The 15,740-nt window shown below is 51.7% G+C and overlaps 5 protein-coding genes across 5 annotated transcripts; 2 read left to right on the top strand and 3 right to left on the bottom strand.

The window, feature by feature from the left end:
• Positions 1-377: 377 nt before the first annotated feature.
• Positions 378-6,991, bottom strand: NFIA_084650 (putative SNF2 family helicase; the record flags this gene model as incomplete). The annotated part of the gene is made up of 5 exons (XM_001260409.1): positions 378-681; positions 741-5,645; positions 5,701-6,441; positions 6,496-6,640; positions 6,694-6,991. The coding sequence occupies 5 exons, from the start codon at positions 6,989-6,991 to the stop codon at positions 378-380; spliced, it is 6,393 nt and encodes a 2,130-aa protein (XP_001260410.1).
• A 534-nt stretch (positions 6,992-7,525) lies between these two features.
• NFIA_084640 (aromatic amino acid ammonia-lyase) lies at positions 7,526-9,310 on the bottom strand (the record flags this gene model as incomplete). Its single annotated transcript, XM_001260408.1, has 1 exon — positions 7,526-9,310. The coding sequence occupies one exon, from the start codon at positions 9,308-9,310 to the stop codon at positions 7,526-7,528; it is 1,785 nt and encodes a 594-aa protein (XP_001260409.1).
• Positions 9,311-10,987: 1,677 nt separating this feature from the next.
• Positions 10,988-11,934, bottom strand: NFIA_084630 (putative polyadenylation factor subunit CstF64; the record flags this gene model as incomplete). Its single annotated transcript, XM_001260407.1, has 2 exons — positions 10,988-11,826; positions 11,883-11,934. The coding sequence occupies 2 exons, from the start codon at positions 11,932-11,934 to the stop codon at positions 10,988-10,990; spliced, it is 891 nt and encodes a 296-aa protein (XP_001260408.1).
• Positions 11,935-12,306: 372 nt separating this feature from the next.
• On the top strand, positions 12,307-13,452 carry NFIA_084620 (prohibitin subunit PHB2; the record flags this gene model as incomplete). The annotated part of the gene is made up of 4 exons (XM_001260406.1): positions 12,307-12,490; positions 12,559-12,627; positions 12,697-13,052; positions 13,126-13,452. 4 exons carry the CDS (start codon positions 12,307-12,309, stop codon positions 13,450-13,452), a joined length of 936 nt encoding a protein of 311 aa, XP_001260407.1.
• A 611-nt stretch (positions 13,453-14,063) lies between these two features.
• rmt2 (protein-arginine N5-methyltransferase) lies at positions 14,064-15,341 on the top strand (the record flags this gene model as incomplete). Its single annotated transcript, XM_001260405.1, has 1 exon — positions 14,064-15,341. The coding sequence occupies one exon, from the start codon at positions 14,064-14,066 to the stop codon at positions 15,339-15,341; it is 1,278 nt and encodes a 425-aa protein (XP_001260406.1).
• Between the last annotated feature and the right edge of the window lie 399 nt (positions 15,342-15,740).

Here is a 15,740-nt window from a genome sequence, read left to right as displayed (position 1 = left end):
TTCTTGATTACCTCTCCGTTTTAAGAATCCAGTAAGCACTCGATACACTAGCAAATATCGACCTGCTGAGGCTGCTGATGAGGGCTGCGGTATGACCAGGTTACCTTAGTAGGTATGTTTATGGTTGGTCAGTGTTTACCCAGAGTGGAAGGAATATCTCTAGTAAACCCTCTCTCAATTCTCTCCCACCTTACCACCTTAATCAACCGACCCCTACTACACAGTAGGGGTCGGTTTCTCCTTGAATTCAGAGAATAATATCACATTGAACTTTGGGAACTGTCTAATCCTACATTTTCTCATCACTGGCATGACGCTTAATCGTACAAAAAAGCAGGGCCGTCAAGCAGACGAATCACAAGCTCCACGAGTCGTTCTCACAAGAAGTTATCCACAACCAAGGTAGGTCCCTGGCAGCTTAACGCTTCTCCAGCAAGACATTCATCGGCGTTTACCAAAACAGCCTGACCATTTCGCTCAACCAGGATCTTCCTACGTCGCTCCTGGAAAATGTTGATGTCAATTGTTCTCTTCATGAGCAGATGGTAGACGTGGACGCGTCTCGTCTGACCGTAGCGAAGCGCACGACCAATTGCCTGTGTCATCGAGGAATCATAATCGTACTGCGTCTCTGCGAGCATGGGCGAGAGGAAGATGACGTGATTTGTGCACTGCAGGTTTCTGTGATAAATATTAGATGAGAAAGAAGGGAAAGGAAGAGACAGGGGAAGGTCACTCACAATCCGGCAGCCGTCTCGCTACCCAGATTCAGTATCACGACCTTTCCATTACCCCTTTTGAATTCTTCAATCTTCTTGGTGTCGCGCGCAGTTATCACTGTGTGAGTGATATTTGCCAAATCAAATGCTTTGGACGCAACATCAATGAGTTCACGGAACTGGATGAAAAGGATCGCTCGCTCCTGGTTGGGAATTCCTTTGACAATCTCGACCAATCTGTCCATCTTCCTTCCTCCATACTGAGTGCTTCGGTCTCCTTCGAAACCAAGCGATGCAGCGCTGATCATGTTGAATTTTGTACCTGAGCCACGGCAGTTGTCGATGATGCATTCTTCAAACCGAACAGTCTTCTCAGCGCAGTCCTTACACAGTGCATGACCGCAGGATCCAACGACATTCAGGTGGCTGCGCGACTGTACTTCTTCTCTGCAGCAGTGGCACTCAGGTGCTTCCCTGTTAGTTTGCAGCATCCGCACGGTTCTGAGAAACCTCAGAGCCCTTTCACGCAGAACCCACTCGGACATTATGTTCCGCAAGATGGATGTAATTTCATCCATGCAGAGCTCGAAGTGGTCGAGTTTCGTCGGCTTGATCGGAAGCTGGCTGCATTGCTCTTTCTTAACCTCAGCACGCTTCGTCTTCTTTGCCTGGCGTTTCTGGGCTCCCTTGCCGGCCACACGTTCTGCTTCCTTGGGGGAACCCTGTCGTTGGCTGTCCACTTCTGCCATCTTGTCGCTCTCAACGCTTCCTGTATTTTCCTGCGAGACGGTCGTCCAGGTTTCGGCTTCCTCTGGGCTGTTCTCTTTCTTCGGGCTGGATCCCTTTTCGGTGAAGAAGAGCTTCCAGTCGTCCGGATGCGATGCGCACATAGCAGACTTGAAAAGCAGAAAGGCTGCAGTAGTCACTGCCTCGTCACCAAATTGATGTATGAGGATGCCTTCGGCGAATTTGTGAAATTTCTCATATTTCAGATCCCAACTGAAATAGAGCCAGGCGGCCAATCTCATCTTACTCGAAAATTCGGCTTGAAGATTAGCCAGTTGCTCCTCCCGAGTTGCAATCAAAGAACTGCAGGTGACGGCTTCTGGTTTCCCCTCCTCCCAGCGCCCTTTCAGCGTCAATGAGCAGCAGCGCTTGAGCAGAGCTTCTTCTGGTGACATACTGCTGCTGATAATTTCATCCAGTCGTTCATTCTGATCATTTTTGAACCGTCCGCGCCTGCTCCGACGAAGCTGCTTTTTGTGCGTCATTAGCTGCTTGTACAGCTCGAGGTAGATTGCACACTCAGCTGGGGACTGATCAATCAGGATAAGATGTTCCGAACAAGGGATCTCGTCAATATCTGCAATATTCCGACGTGCGAACTGATTTAGAAACCTTTGAGCAACCTCATGGCGGTTGCGATGCCATGCCTCGCTGTGAGGAGCCCGCCAGGACTGAAAAACTTCTGCGTCTGAGCGGTTTTTGCGCAGGACCTTCAGACGATGGTTCTGGGATGAAGTATTCTCGTCATCGACTCCCAAATGGATTTCCAAGAAGGGTGCGATGGTCTTGACATCGGCAAAGTCGTTCAACGGTGGTGTACCTGAGAGCACCCACTTTGAACGAGCTCGCAGGGCTAGAAGGGGCGCGAGTCGCTCACTACCGGCATAAGTGAATTCATCGATGACGATACGGTGGAAAAGGAATGCATGCAAGAGAGGAGTCTTGACCGTATACCATTGCTGGTTTCTTTTATTTCTGATGATGTTGAATTCTTTCCGGTCGTCCCATGTCTTTCTTGCCTTTTCAGTGCTTGACTGGCCACGCTTTCTCTTCCGACTCGTGCCGACTTTGCTGGGTCCTGCGTTCGTTTGAGCATTGCTCTCCGTCGAAGACTCTTCGTATGCAGTATCGTCCTCGGAGTAGGACTCTTCAGGCGTATGCGTGGCGTCCCCTCTTGCGGTTTCGGACTGGAGCTCAATGAAATGCTCTACATTGGCCCGCACAGACTCAGGATCTGCGTCGTCATCCTCATCCGACTCCTCTGCGCTAGACAAGTCTGCGTACTGCATGCCATGCTCAGGCTTGGTATCATCCGTCTCGTGTGCTGCCGCATACTGCTTCCCTCTAAGACGCTTTGACGGGGCGTAAGTGCGGTTTCCATGAGTGGCCTTGACCGTTTGACGCTTCTTGCGCAGAGAGTCCAAGAATTCACGGGGTCCTTGATCCATCAGAATTTGGACCTGTTCTCTGAGGGATTTCTGTGCCTCAGCAAACCAAGCATCGAAGTTCCGGCCTGCGCTTTCGGGAACTCGTGGCATGCCCGTGAATCTTTGCATTCTCTCGTAGTATGACTGGTGGTTGAGAACAGACCAGGGCACCAAAATAATATCGGCACGAAGAATATCGCTGATCATCTTTTTCGAAAATTCTGTTCCAGAAGGCAACACCAGGACCTCGTACTTTCTACCCACGAATTTTGTGATTTCCAACTGCCATTGCTGAAGCACGATTTGGGGCACGAGAACGAGAGTTGCTTTAGTGGGAATGAAGCCCGCCATGGGCTTTGGTATAGTGTCATGGCCCCTGCTATGCTGCACGTCAATAAGCCCCAGTGTGATCGCCGTCTTGCCGTATCCTACATCGTCCGCTAAGACACCTCCGCGGACGGTTCTCTGGACCATGACCTTGCCCTCTGCACGCCACATCATGGATGGAAGAATTGCCTCTTCAACCTCCTCCTCGACGAAGGGAGCAATATCGTCCTTTTCTTGCTCTAACATCCATGTCAATGACCGCAATTGCTCTGGTCTCAGAGCTTTCTGAAAATTTGTCGGTTGGCTGTGAGGCGGATCGTTTCTGTTGCTCAGTAAATTGAATTTAGGAAACGGGACTCTTTGTTCATCATACGCGTTTGGGACGAGGCGCCAGTAAAACGAGGGATTGCTTGACCCGGAGCTGCCCAGCCTTGCATGGGCTTTATGCAACAGCGTTTGCACGTTTAGGGTGACAAGGAAGTGGCCAACGTTATCTTCATCGACACGGCGAAAAATCAAGAACGGCGATGGCTGCGCTTTTACCTGACGCTCATACAAAGCTGCATCCCTTGGATCCTCATATGCTTTGATTGAACCTTTTATATCCCGACCCCACAGTATTCTCGGCTTTGGAGGAGTGCACACAGAGCAGATGGAGCCGGTTTCTTCGCCCAGTGAAACATACGTGGTAATTGGGTTCCAGTCCTGAAAGCCAGACAACTCCGAAGACTTCTGAAGCAACCAAGCAAAATCTCGCAGCAGAGATCTCGATTCTGTCGGATTGGTTATTTGCCATGGCCCTTTACGCCATAGAGAGTCAATCGCATCAGCTGGCGCGGTGAGGGATAGCAGGGGGATGTTTGCATCGTGGCAGCCAGCATTTGTCATGAAGACAGTTGTCCCTGGCCGCAGGTCCCAACAAGTGATAGTGGAATCTGAGGGGTGTACATGCAGCCTCATGGTCTGAACCTGGACCCATTTGCGATAATATGCGTTGACATTTCTCCGAGCATCGCTTGCTTTGGAAGAGCGCCATTTGTGTGATAATTCAGCAATCGTGTTTCGGGACTCATAGCCGGGACTACGCTGATGCCCCAAAGCGAATACAAAAGAGTCGTTCTTCGGCTCTCCCAGCTTCGTGGGGTCAAGGAATAAATACACTTCAGGGTCTGCATCGGTGGCCTCTTTCTTATGCAGGCATCCATTTGCGGTGCCACAGTCAGGCAGAAGCTGATAGGTTCCACGGATGTCGACTTCAAGGTGCCCACAATCGTAGCTGGAGCCTTGAACCTCCAGACGATTCCAACGGCTGGCATTAACAAATTCCCTCTTTTGCAGACCACAACGTGCCTCATAAGTCGGGACCTGACTGCCAGTGCCTGAGATAGTCAATGTAAACTTTGAACTCAGTGGGGCGCACACCTCCCAGATTCCTTTGGATGTGGCTGGATCTTGGATCATGCGCGCGATGGGCTTCGATAGGATCTCACGGTGAAGGGATAGGGCAGGCTCCGAATCGAGCGGCTTCGCAAAAAGCAACCACTCGAATGTGGAGCCACCGATGACGAGTTTCAAAATGGAGCACTTTCCTTCATAGACAGCAGTCCAAACTTTACTGCGTCGTACATCCAAAAAACGAAGCTCATCTCCAACAGTTCTGGTAACGGCATCCAAGTATTTTTCCCAAACATGATCGGGGTTTCCAGGTAGGCTTCTATCGAAAGAACGATAGCTTTCACGATTCAACCCAGACATGATCAATCTAGCGGGCAGTATGTTTTTGAACCTTCTGATGAAATCAGAGGGCTGACTGCGCATCAAACCGGACCACCGTTCGTATGCATGAGATGGATTACCGGCGCAGTCAGAGCAGGCAGTATGCGCGCACAAGGTGCACTTCAAGATATCTTGCTTTACTCCAGACTGTCTTTCACATATGCAGTACCTTGCGCTGCTTGCGGCTTGCCTTTGAAGATCTAAAATGTTCACTGGGCCGAGTTGGGTGAGCTGCGAGACCCGCGGTATCATAAGGAGATTCTCACGGAGGCCGATTCTCTTGTGCTTGGGAATACAGTTACTGGGAGTAGATGACTGCTCTCCGGGCGGCAGCACTTTATGTCCCACGATAAGGGCGGAGAGCACTGCGGCACCGACGACAGTTGAGCTCATGGCATTCCCAGCGAGATCCTGCAGATCCCGCGGTGATTCTCTGGTGAGCAGAAGTCTGTCCAGTGGCAGACCTTGCAGCGCCAGAGCCTCAAGCCCGCACAGGGGCCCGCCTCTTGTTGTGATATATGGGATACCTGCAGGTGTGATGCAGCCGACAATGCCAAACGCGCGACTATCGACCTCTCGTTCAACGCCTTGGGAGAGCTCAATGCATCTCCTGCGACATATATTAGTCATTTTGCTTATTTTCTCAAGAGGAGTGACCACCTTACTCTTTGAAGTTCATATCATATCCCTCAACCAGCTTCCGCAAAAAGTTGACATCAATGGTATCCCAGATTCGTTCGGGCAAGTATCTGAACCACGTCTGCCACGCAAAATCCAGCATCTGGCATGCGCCGCTGTCTTGAGACTTGCTTATCGGCCGTTCAAAACCGAGTTCCCGGGCTGAACGGTAGTTCTGATGGCGAGCTTGGTACTTTGTCCAGTCGATGGTGGCTCTTACTGTCGTGGACGTGACCCGAATTGACATGTCTTTCTCGATTTGTTCGAGTCTCGGATCGTCTGCATCCAATAGGAACATACCTGCTGGAGAGCTCGCAGGACGTTTGAAGTCGTCGAAAATCTTTGGCCAATCCATCACACTCTGTTCAGAAAGACCGTACTTGCCCAAGAGGTTGCGGTCGATACAGAGCATGTATCCCCGTTCTCGGGTCTGTGGCAGATAATATGCCTTGGTATCGACGCTGTTGTGGACAGCGACATAATTTATCTCGTTCCAATGTTCTGCAATCTTTTCCCATGGCGCAGTTTTGACATTCTCCAGGACGACAATCCGCGGACGGTAGGCTACGGCATAGCGAATGATACCCCAGAAGGTGCCTCCAGACTCACCCTGCTCATCGAGGGTCTTTCTCTTATTGTTCAAACCAGAGAAGTCGACGCATGAAAATCCCGCGATCACCAGATCGGGGTTCTTGGGAATTTTCTCGAGAGAACCATATGCCGTTTGTCTAAAGGGTGATTAGCACGATCAGTCAAGCTTGACGAACGAAGCATCTACTCACGCGAACCGGTCCTTCAGTTGTTTTACATCTCGGAAGAGAAAACGGGGATGGAAATTACGCTCAATGTATGCCTGTTTGAAGGGCACAATCTCAGCGCTAAACAGATGACGAAACTCGAAGTTCTTTCCAAAGCTTTCCCTGAGGACTATGTCGAACATCAGTTTACAATATCGAGAATCTGGAAAGATTATTGCTTACCCTTCTGCACCATTTCCAAAGCAAGCAGAGGACTCTCAGTTCCCGAGCACATGGTGACAACACGCAAAGGCTTCGAGCCCAAGTGAGACAAGACGTCGTCGAAGTTGAGCTCCAGTGCTCTCTTAGTCATGTGCTCGTAGATGTCTTCCAGCTTATACAAAGGAGGAAGGTGAGAGGCAAGTCTAGTCTTTGCTGACATTGGTCCTGAATATGGCTGCGATCTCACTACCTCGGGGATGTCAGGATCAAGTCCCTCTGGAGGCGCGGGAGCCGGGCCCGCCTGTCTGGGATGAGGCATGCCTGCTTCAAAGCAATTGACGTGTTTCTGAAAGGTATTTTTTCCGTAAATGAACTTTGAGTACAAGTATGATTGGGGATAGTAGACAAGTTTGATAGGGCACGTGTATGTCACGTGGGTTCATATGGGTGTTGGGGATAGACGGTGAGGCGGTGAGAGAAATGAGGGAAAAGGGGAAAAGAAGAGGGGCTTGGTGCAGTTTGTTTACGTGCGTGAGATCAGAGGGTGAAAGGGTGGTGAATGATACAGTGAATGATGCGCTGGGGTGAACGTCTGTCGCTGTGTCAACTGGACGACCCGCCAGCTTCTACGGGTCCTGTTGTAACGACAACTCTATGCCCTTGGCATCATGCAAACCGTCTTCTCTGTCAATGGATGACATATGTGATGGAGAATGTATTATTGTACTACAAATTTCGGAAAGACACTACTAAACGCAGTCCTCCAGTAACAACTAAAAAGAAGTAGATTAACGCCTCATCTCCCATCCGCAATATCATAGTGCATCCTACTAAGTACCATAAAAACCAGAAACTAGTCCAAGCCACTCGAAGAGCACTTGCCGCTGGAACCATCTTTCAAGGTATCAACCGCCTCAGTGTCAGACTCACCCGCGACCCCCGCCTGAAGCGAAGCCATCAGCGGATCCATCAGCCGACCCTCCCGGATCGCTTCGTAGATAATCGATATCCAAGACCCGACTGTCTTCTTAGGACGACCGCCGAGAGTATCACTCTGCGCAGTCGGATGCTCGATGAACCCCTGGTGGAACGGCACGCCGAGTTGTCGACGGACCGTCTGGTATAGGATTTTCGAACTCGTTCCGAGCATTTCCTCTGTGTGTTGGTAGCTGAAGAACGCGTGCGCCGTGTCCTGGTAGATCTCGTTGAGGAGGGCACTGGCGCGGGATTTCCAGGTCTCCAGGTCGGAGAAGGTCGGGGCTTGGCTAGTACTTGTACCTGTGCTGGAAGCAAATGTCCGACACAGGATGGGGATGGCGCTTGTGACGACTTCTTCGACGCGGTCGGTAATGTTGAGACGGGTTGTTGTTGGCCAGGATTTCTGGATATGTGTTGATAAGGCTTCGTTGAGGGTTGCGAGGTCGGGTTCAAAGAGGTGTTCGGAGAATAGGTGGGAGGTGAGCGTGTGGAGCTGTGGCGTTGAGCGCTGCAGGAAGGTGAGGTGGAGGACGCGCAGGTCTAGTGCCTGGCAGCCGATGTAGACGCTGCAGGCGCACATGAGGGAGACGATTTCGACCGCTTGCATTGTGTATCGGCTCGACACGAAGGCCATGGAGTTGACGGACTGGTTGTGCATCTCGGCTGTCTGGACGTGGGAGCTGACGGGGTTGGCCAGGTAGGCTAGTTCCGCCATGTAAGAGGCCATGCTAATGTCGACGCCTTTCATGGTGAAGGAGAGGCTGGGGTCGTCAGCGACGAGGTTGGTGGGCAGTCCGTTGTTGAGGCTTGGGTCGATGAGCTCGGTGGCCTGGGCGAAGAGCAGCCGGCCGAACATCTGGAGACAAGTCCGGGTCTTTTCCATGGCGGACGTGATGGAGACAGCTTGGAAGTTGCCGCCGTAGAAGATGTCGTCGGACTGCGCGTCCACTAGGGGGTTGTCGCAGGAGGAATTGAGCTCGACGGTGACTTGCCGGTGGGCGAGAAGGAGATCTTCAAGCTGCGGACCTATCCACTGTGGCACGGTGCGAAGTGCGTAGCGGTCCTGTATCAGGCCTGGACGGTTGCGGTCTTTCAGATTCCGCTCCAGGTTCTGTGCGAGCTGCGAGCCCTGCAGGAAAGACATGACGTTTCTCGCGCATTCAATTTGCCCGTCGTGCGGGCGGATGGCGGAGATGAACGGATGGAAGCTTTCTGCGTTGCCCATGAGGGCTTCCACGGTCAAAGCTGATAGTGCCTGGACTAGGACAGCGAGTTGATGCGCTTCATACATGGCCAGACTGGCCAGTGCAGCAGAGGCAGAAGTACCATTGACGAGGCCGAGGCCCTCCTTTGGTCCTAGTGTCTGCGCCTCGAGACCCGTGGACAGCAAAGCATCGCGCGAGTTCATGATGCGGGTTTTATCTGAATCCTGAACTTGCACATATACATCCGGGCTACCTTCGATGGCTCCCGCGATGTAGGAAAGCGGCATCAGGTCACCTGAAGCCGAGATGGAGCCTCTCAAAGGTACAACAGGCGTGATGTGATTCTCGATCAGCCGCAGCAATGACTCGATCGCAGGCAATGAGACGGCAGAATGGCCTCGAGCGTTTGAATTGCATCGAACCAGCATTGTGCCTCGCACCCACGAGGCAGGCATAGCGTGCGATTCAAGCGACCGCTGCTGACACTGTAAGCCCTTGTCTGATCTAACTAGAACGCCTGCCTGAAGGAGTTGGAGCAGTCCAGACTGCAGTGCAACGACTCGATCAGTTCGAGAGTCAGCGCTTCCACCAAATCCTGTATTGACACCTGTGGATTTTTATTAACATCTAAATCGGTCAATGCCGGTCAACAAAGCATAAATACCGTATACGCAGTAACCCTTGTCCAGATGGTCCATCAAAACTCGAACACTCGCTTCGATGCTGCCTCGGACAACAGGGTCCATGGTCATCCTAGGTATGCACCCATGGCTGCGGTATCAAGACTGTCAGTTTCGCGTTCGCAGCTATTAGAAATGTGACAGACTATACGTACTGTGACACGGCTACCACAGCCGCTATATCAAGGCTTGTGCCATTTACCTCGACATCCTGGCGTTCCAGCAGTTGCTGCAGCCTCTGCCAGGTCTGACAGGCCGTCTCAAGATGGGCATTCAGATAAGAAGTTTTCATTTTCGATTCCTTCAAGCTTAATGAAGCATCGGGATTTGCAGTTGATATCCAATATGCACCTTCTAGGAGTAATTATTTTCGAAAAAGCAAATCAAGTCTCCTATTTATCCCTCGAGCTGACCCGGAATTCGGAACGAGTAGAGCCCTCTCCTCACCCGCAACCTGGAAGCAAATGTCTCAGCTATCCGCCTTCCAGGAAGAACCAAGATCGCCGTATTGAATAATGGGGCAGAAGATCGACTTGCAAAAGTACCATTGCCACGACTGAGGGCGTTCAGGGGGAGGGTGGTTGGTGGCATTGGTGTGTTTGCTTCTTCTTCTGGCCCATCCCGCATTCTCAGCTGTGGATGGCTTGGGAGGTCGCACAACATGGTTGGTCGAGCGCTTGGGGTTATTGATTCAGAATCAAGGTTGGTTTGGATCTATCAATGATCAACGAGAGTCTCGGGATCATGCAAGCCTCAAAAGCTCGTGGTGACCAACCTTGATTCGTGCACTGCAGGTAATTATCCCCTGTAATCTCTTGCATGTTACATCCTCAGTGGCTCAAATGAATCGTGCTCCGGCCGTGCAGCATGCGTCGATCCGATCATGGGATCAAGTAAGATAGATAGGCGTGACGGGAACCAGATCCGTGAGAGATTCGGACAGGGATCGCAGTGGAGAAACCTGTACATAATAATACTTGCTGGGGGTGGAGCGTGCAGACGCTATTGACATTAATTTTGAGGGCCATAAGCGCCTGGCGAATCGGAACGACATGAATGAAGTTGGAAATGTGATATCGTTCCTAGCCTGAGGTCCGTGAGAATAGTGCAGAAGTCTGTTACCAACAACACTCGCATCGTCACCTGATTTTGTTTCTGTGGCCAAAGAATCTAGGCAGCATCCATTATATCCAAGTTACGTGCGATGCTGATTCCTCCAGTGACATCAGGAACATAGACAAACATTCAGTATGTGAGATTGGTATCTGCTACAAGTAACCTCTGCTAGGTATACATTCGCTCTGAAGATATGCAAGTGAACCACAGTAGACCATAATGAACCATGTGCGCCATCCCTTTCCCAGTTGACAAGATGGTAAAAAAAAAGTGAAAGAAAAATGGCAATAAATGACCGACAGTATCCGCAATAAGAAAGTACACCTGTGGGCGGCGCTACCTCATGGCTCCTTGCATCAACTGCTGACGCAAAAGCATGATTTGATTCCGCTCCATTGGTGGCAAAGCATCAATAGCTGACTGTGGCATACTGAGCACCTGTTGTAGAAGTTCTTCTTGCGATGGAACCTGTTGCTGGGGTGCCGCCTGTGCTGCGGGTTGAGGGGCAAAAGGAGTATTGACCATTGGTGGCGTGGATATCTGACCAGGTACGGCTGAGAAGGGCTGAAAAGCCTGTGCCGCAGGGGGAGCCGAAGGAGCGGCCGCAGCAGTTGGTTGAGTCGCTTGCTCTACCACTGCTCCCAAAGTGCTGTAGTCGACGAGATTCATGAGTAACAGGGCCTGGAATATGGCATACGCCAGCTGCGGGGCCTGTCGCAGGAGCTCCGTCGCGCGGGCCGGATCGGTCATTGCCAAAGACTTCATTTGTGAAAGAACGTCAAGGAGCTGGTTCGGGGGTAAGGACGAAAGTGTTTGAGAGATAGCGTTTGGACAATCCAAGTGAGGCGGCACCTCGACACCGGGGGGAAGAGGGGGGAGCGGCGCAGATGGCTGCTGGCCGGGTTGAACATCCTGACTGGGCATCTGAGATGTCTGAGAGTAGTCAGGGGGCACCGAATCCTTCTCGTTGTTGTGAGGCCAGTCCACGCGGATCTTCCTGCCCATGATCTCGAAGTCGTTCAAGTTTCGGACCGCGGAGGCGGCGGCGTCTGCATCGGCGAAGTCTGCGAAGCCATAACCCTTTGGTTTCCCCGTCTCCGGGTTCATCATAAGACGGAATTTGGTAACTGTGCCGGCGGAGCTGAGGATGTCCTTAACCTGTTCCTCCGTAAGGTCTGAAATGAATTCGTTAGCGAGACTGGACAGCAGAGGCGAACGGAAGCGCACATACTATAAGGGATATTTCCCAGGAATACACTCTTCCCGGTCCTCTCTGGAGCCATTTTGTTGCGTTTATCGATTTCGAATGAGCTCTATTTCTGAAGGCAAGCTCTGAGCTGAGCGCGTGACGTGAGTTAATGGCAGGATCTGGAGGGCCAGGCGAGTAATGGTAGAACGCAAACGTAAATTAATTTACAGATATATCGCAGGATGTTCTAGAATAGTGAAATTTCATCAGATCAAAGCTCGAGATCTGCGTTGATGAATGAAGTATTGCAACAATGAAGAAAAGCCGCGAGCAGGACCAAACGCTTTGTCTTGTTTGAGCTGTCTGTCTCCAGGCGGTGGCCGAACTTTTGATCGAACCTCAAAGTGCCGGGTTCATCCACACCTCACTTTCTCCGACGTCAGCTTCGCATCTTTCAACCGCAATCATGGCCCGGAATCCTAAAGAACAGTGGGAGCGGCTTCAGGTAATTCTGCAGAACCGTGCAGGTAAAGGAGGGTTTGGTTTTGGAGGTGGATTTCCTGGAGGAGGTCGCGGCGGCTTCGGAGTATCTGGAGCTCTCATCGTGCTCGGTCTCGGTGGATGGGCTTTGTCGAACTCGCTCTTCAACGGTGAGGTTGCATTTCTTATCACGGATAATATGAAGTACAGAAGTGCTGACTTGTCATTCGCTCAACAGTTGATGGTGGTCACCGTGCCATCAAGTACTCGAGAATAGGCGGAGTCAAGAAAGAAATCTACAACGAAGGTACCGATGCCATTGCCTGATGCCATTCATAAGGCGAAATCATCTCACAAACCCCTTTGCCTACTTTAGGAACACATTTCCGAATTCCATGGATTGAAACACCGGTCATCTACGACGTGCGCGCGAAGCCACGGAACATCGCTTCCCTCACGGGTACCAAGGACTTGCAGATGGTGAACATCACCTGCCGTGTTCTATCAAGGCCTCGAGTAGATGCCCTTCCTCAGATCTACCGTACCCTCGGCACCGACTTTGATGAGCGCGTCCTTCCGTCCATCGTTAATGAGGTTCTCAAGAGCGTGGTTGCGCAATTCAACGCGAGCCAGCTGATTACACAGCGTGAGAATGTCGCGAGACTCGTTCGGGACAACCTTGCTCGCCGTGCGGCCCGATTTAACATTGCTCTAGACGATGTGTCTCTTACTGTACGAACCCTTTTGACTCGTACATCCCCGATTATTGCTTATATAACTAATCTGTTTCATTTCGGCTTTCTAGCACCTGACCTTCTCCCCCGAATTCACCGCCGCTGTCGAAGCCAAGCAAGTCGCTCAGCAGGAGGCCCAGCGCGCTGCCTTCCTCGTCGACAAGGCCCGCCAGGAGAAACAGGCCTTCATTGTCCGTGCCCAGGGTGAGGCCCGCTCTGCTGAGCTTATCGGTGACGCAATCAAGAAGAGCAAGAGCTACATCGAGCTCCGTAAGATCGAGAACGCGAGACAGATCGCCCAGATTCTGCACGAGAGCGGCGGAAAGAACAAGCTGTATCTTGACACCCAGGGTCTGGGTCTCAATGTCAACGCATCACGCGGAGACGAATCGAAGTAAATGCAAATGCTTGGGGACTCTCGGATCAGAATTACTGGCGCTATTGCAATCGCTCGGGTCGCGATCTAGGATGTGGAACATGTTACTGTATAAATAGTTGATCTTCAGGATTTCAGTGCAACCTGGCGAATTGTTTCTCTTCTCTACTGGTGCATCTTCTACGGCGATGGCCGTGGAGCCCTTCTCAGAATCCCTTGTAGAACCTATCCGCTGTTGACAGTAACCAATAGCCCACTAATCTTAGCAGCAGGTGCTGTTACCATCAACTGGAAATCGAGATCTTCACGTTAAAATATGTCTTTGTCGTCGATAACGCCTGTCCGCTCTTCTATCAAAGAGTGGATGGATAAGCAGTGCGGGGATGCGATAAAAGCGGTGGGCGGGACTCATTTTTTTCAATGTCGGAGGTCTGCACATATCTCTTTCTCAGCAAGAAGTAGAAATTACACTTGTTCAGGGTTCAGCCAATTGCATCCCCAGAAAACACACAGGTACGTATTCTGATCCAGGATTCTCCAGAGCTCAGACAAATTCTCCATCTGCCTCGTCGATTTCCATACCAGCGCATCTACAATCAGACAGCGAGAAAGCTACTGACTTCCAGATACAGAATGGCCGACCCCCTCGCAGACCTCGACTCCAATGTCGATCTCACCGTCCAAGAAATCCTTCTCGCCGCCTCGCAACACGACATCCCCAAGCTCCGCCGCCTCATCCGCTCCAACGACAAAGACGGCAACCCTGCTAACGTGAAGGACCCCGAGACGGGATTCTCGCCTCTCCACGCAGCGATCGCAGCTTGCGAGCCCGACGAGGCGCAAACAGAGACCAATGGCGTCAATGGAGAGACGAGCAGCGCTAGCACGGAGCAGAAGAGTCTCGTGCAGTCCGCCGCGGAGACGGTGAGGTTCCTGCTGCAGGAGGGCGCGATCTGGAATGACCTCGACCTGAACGACGAGACGCCGGGGTGTATCGCGCGGCGGTTGGGGCTGACCGAGCTGTATGAGATGATTGTGGATGCGGGTGTGCGGGCGGAGCTGCTTCTCAACCGGTTGGATGGGTACGAGGCGCTCTCTGATGACGAGGATGAAGAAACGGGACAAGGCGAGGACGCAGCCCACGAACCAGCTGCGGAAGAGGATCAGGATGAGGCCCCGGAGTTAGTCGAGACGACCACGGCCAACGCCAGCGCCGCCGAGGCAAGCACAGCAGGACCAGGACCAGGCCCAGACGTCACGAGCTCGCGCTACCTTGATTCGAACCTAACCTTCACCAACGACCGACTGCTCGACCAGGACCAGAACGGCGTGATGATGGCCTGGGAGACGGAGATCATGTCCCGATCCGCCAAGAAGCTGCTCCCCACTACAGGGCTGCGCGTCATGAACATTGGCCACGGCATGGGCATTGTCGACGGCTTCATCCAGGAGCAGTCGCCGGCCGCGCACCACATCGTCGAAGCGCACCCGGACGTCGTGGCGGAGATGAAGCGGAAAGGCTGGCACGAGAAGCCCGGCGTTGTGATCCATGAGGGTCGCTGGCAGGATATCCTGCCTGCGCTGGTGGCGCAGGGCGAGACCTTTGATGCGATCTACTACGACACCTTTGCTGAGTCGTATGCTGATTTCCGGGAGTTCTTCAGCGAGCAGGTTATTGGGTTGTTGGAGCAGGATGGCAAATGGGGGTTTTTCAATGGCATGGGGGCTGATCGGCAGATTAGCTACGATGTCTATCAGAAAGTGGTAGAGATGGATCTGTTTGAAGCCGGGTTTGATGTAGAGTGGGAAGAGATCAAGGTGCCCAAGCTCGGGGGAGAGTGGACTGGTGTCCGCAGACCGTACTGGGTGGTTGACAATTATCGCCTGCCCTTGTGTAAGTTTATGGATTAAGTGATATACCCTTGGATAATCAATAGATGGATATGATATACTAGTTGGACATCTCAATGACTCCTACTGCACTGGTTTTCTTCCTTAGCGGCAAGAGTCTATGCTTTCATATGCCAACCTCTGGTGGAGATTTTATATATTGCAAGCTACGTATCGGAGCCACAATGGTCGCCAGCTTGTATATTACACAAAAGTAAACTATATTCAAGCGACCGGTCTGGCAAGGAATGATCTTGAAGCGACTATGTACACTCTAACATCGTCTAGTTACATGTGATTGACCAAGTCTGGCCATGTCATCTTAGAATGCAAGGAAAACTCCGTGGTGATCAATGCGCACCGCTGATTCAAATGGGAAGAGGACATTCATAAAAGCGAAGAACGAGACGGGTTGAAGGA

Source organism: Aspergillus fischeri, genomic scaffold (genome assembly GCF_000149645.3).
Source record: "Aspergillus fischeri NRRL 181 1099437636264 genomic scaffold, whole genome shotgun sequence".
NCBI classification, from domain to species: Eukaryota; Fungi; Ascomycota; class Eurotiomycetes; order Eurotiales; family Aspergillaceae; genus Aspergillus; species Aspergillus fischeri.
This window is presented reverse-complemented; position numbering and strand designations above follow the sequence as displayed.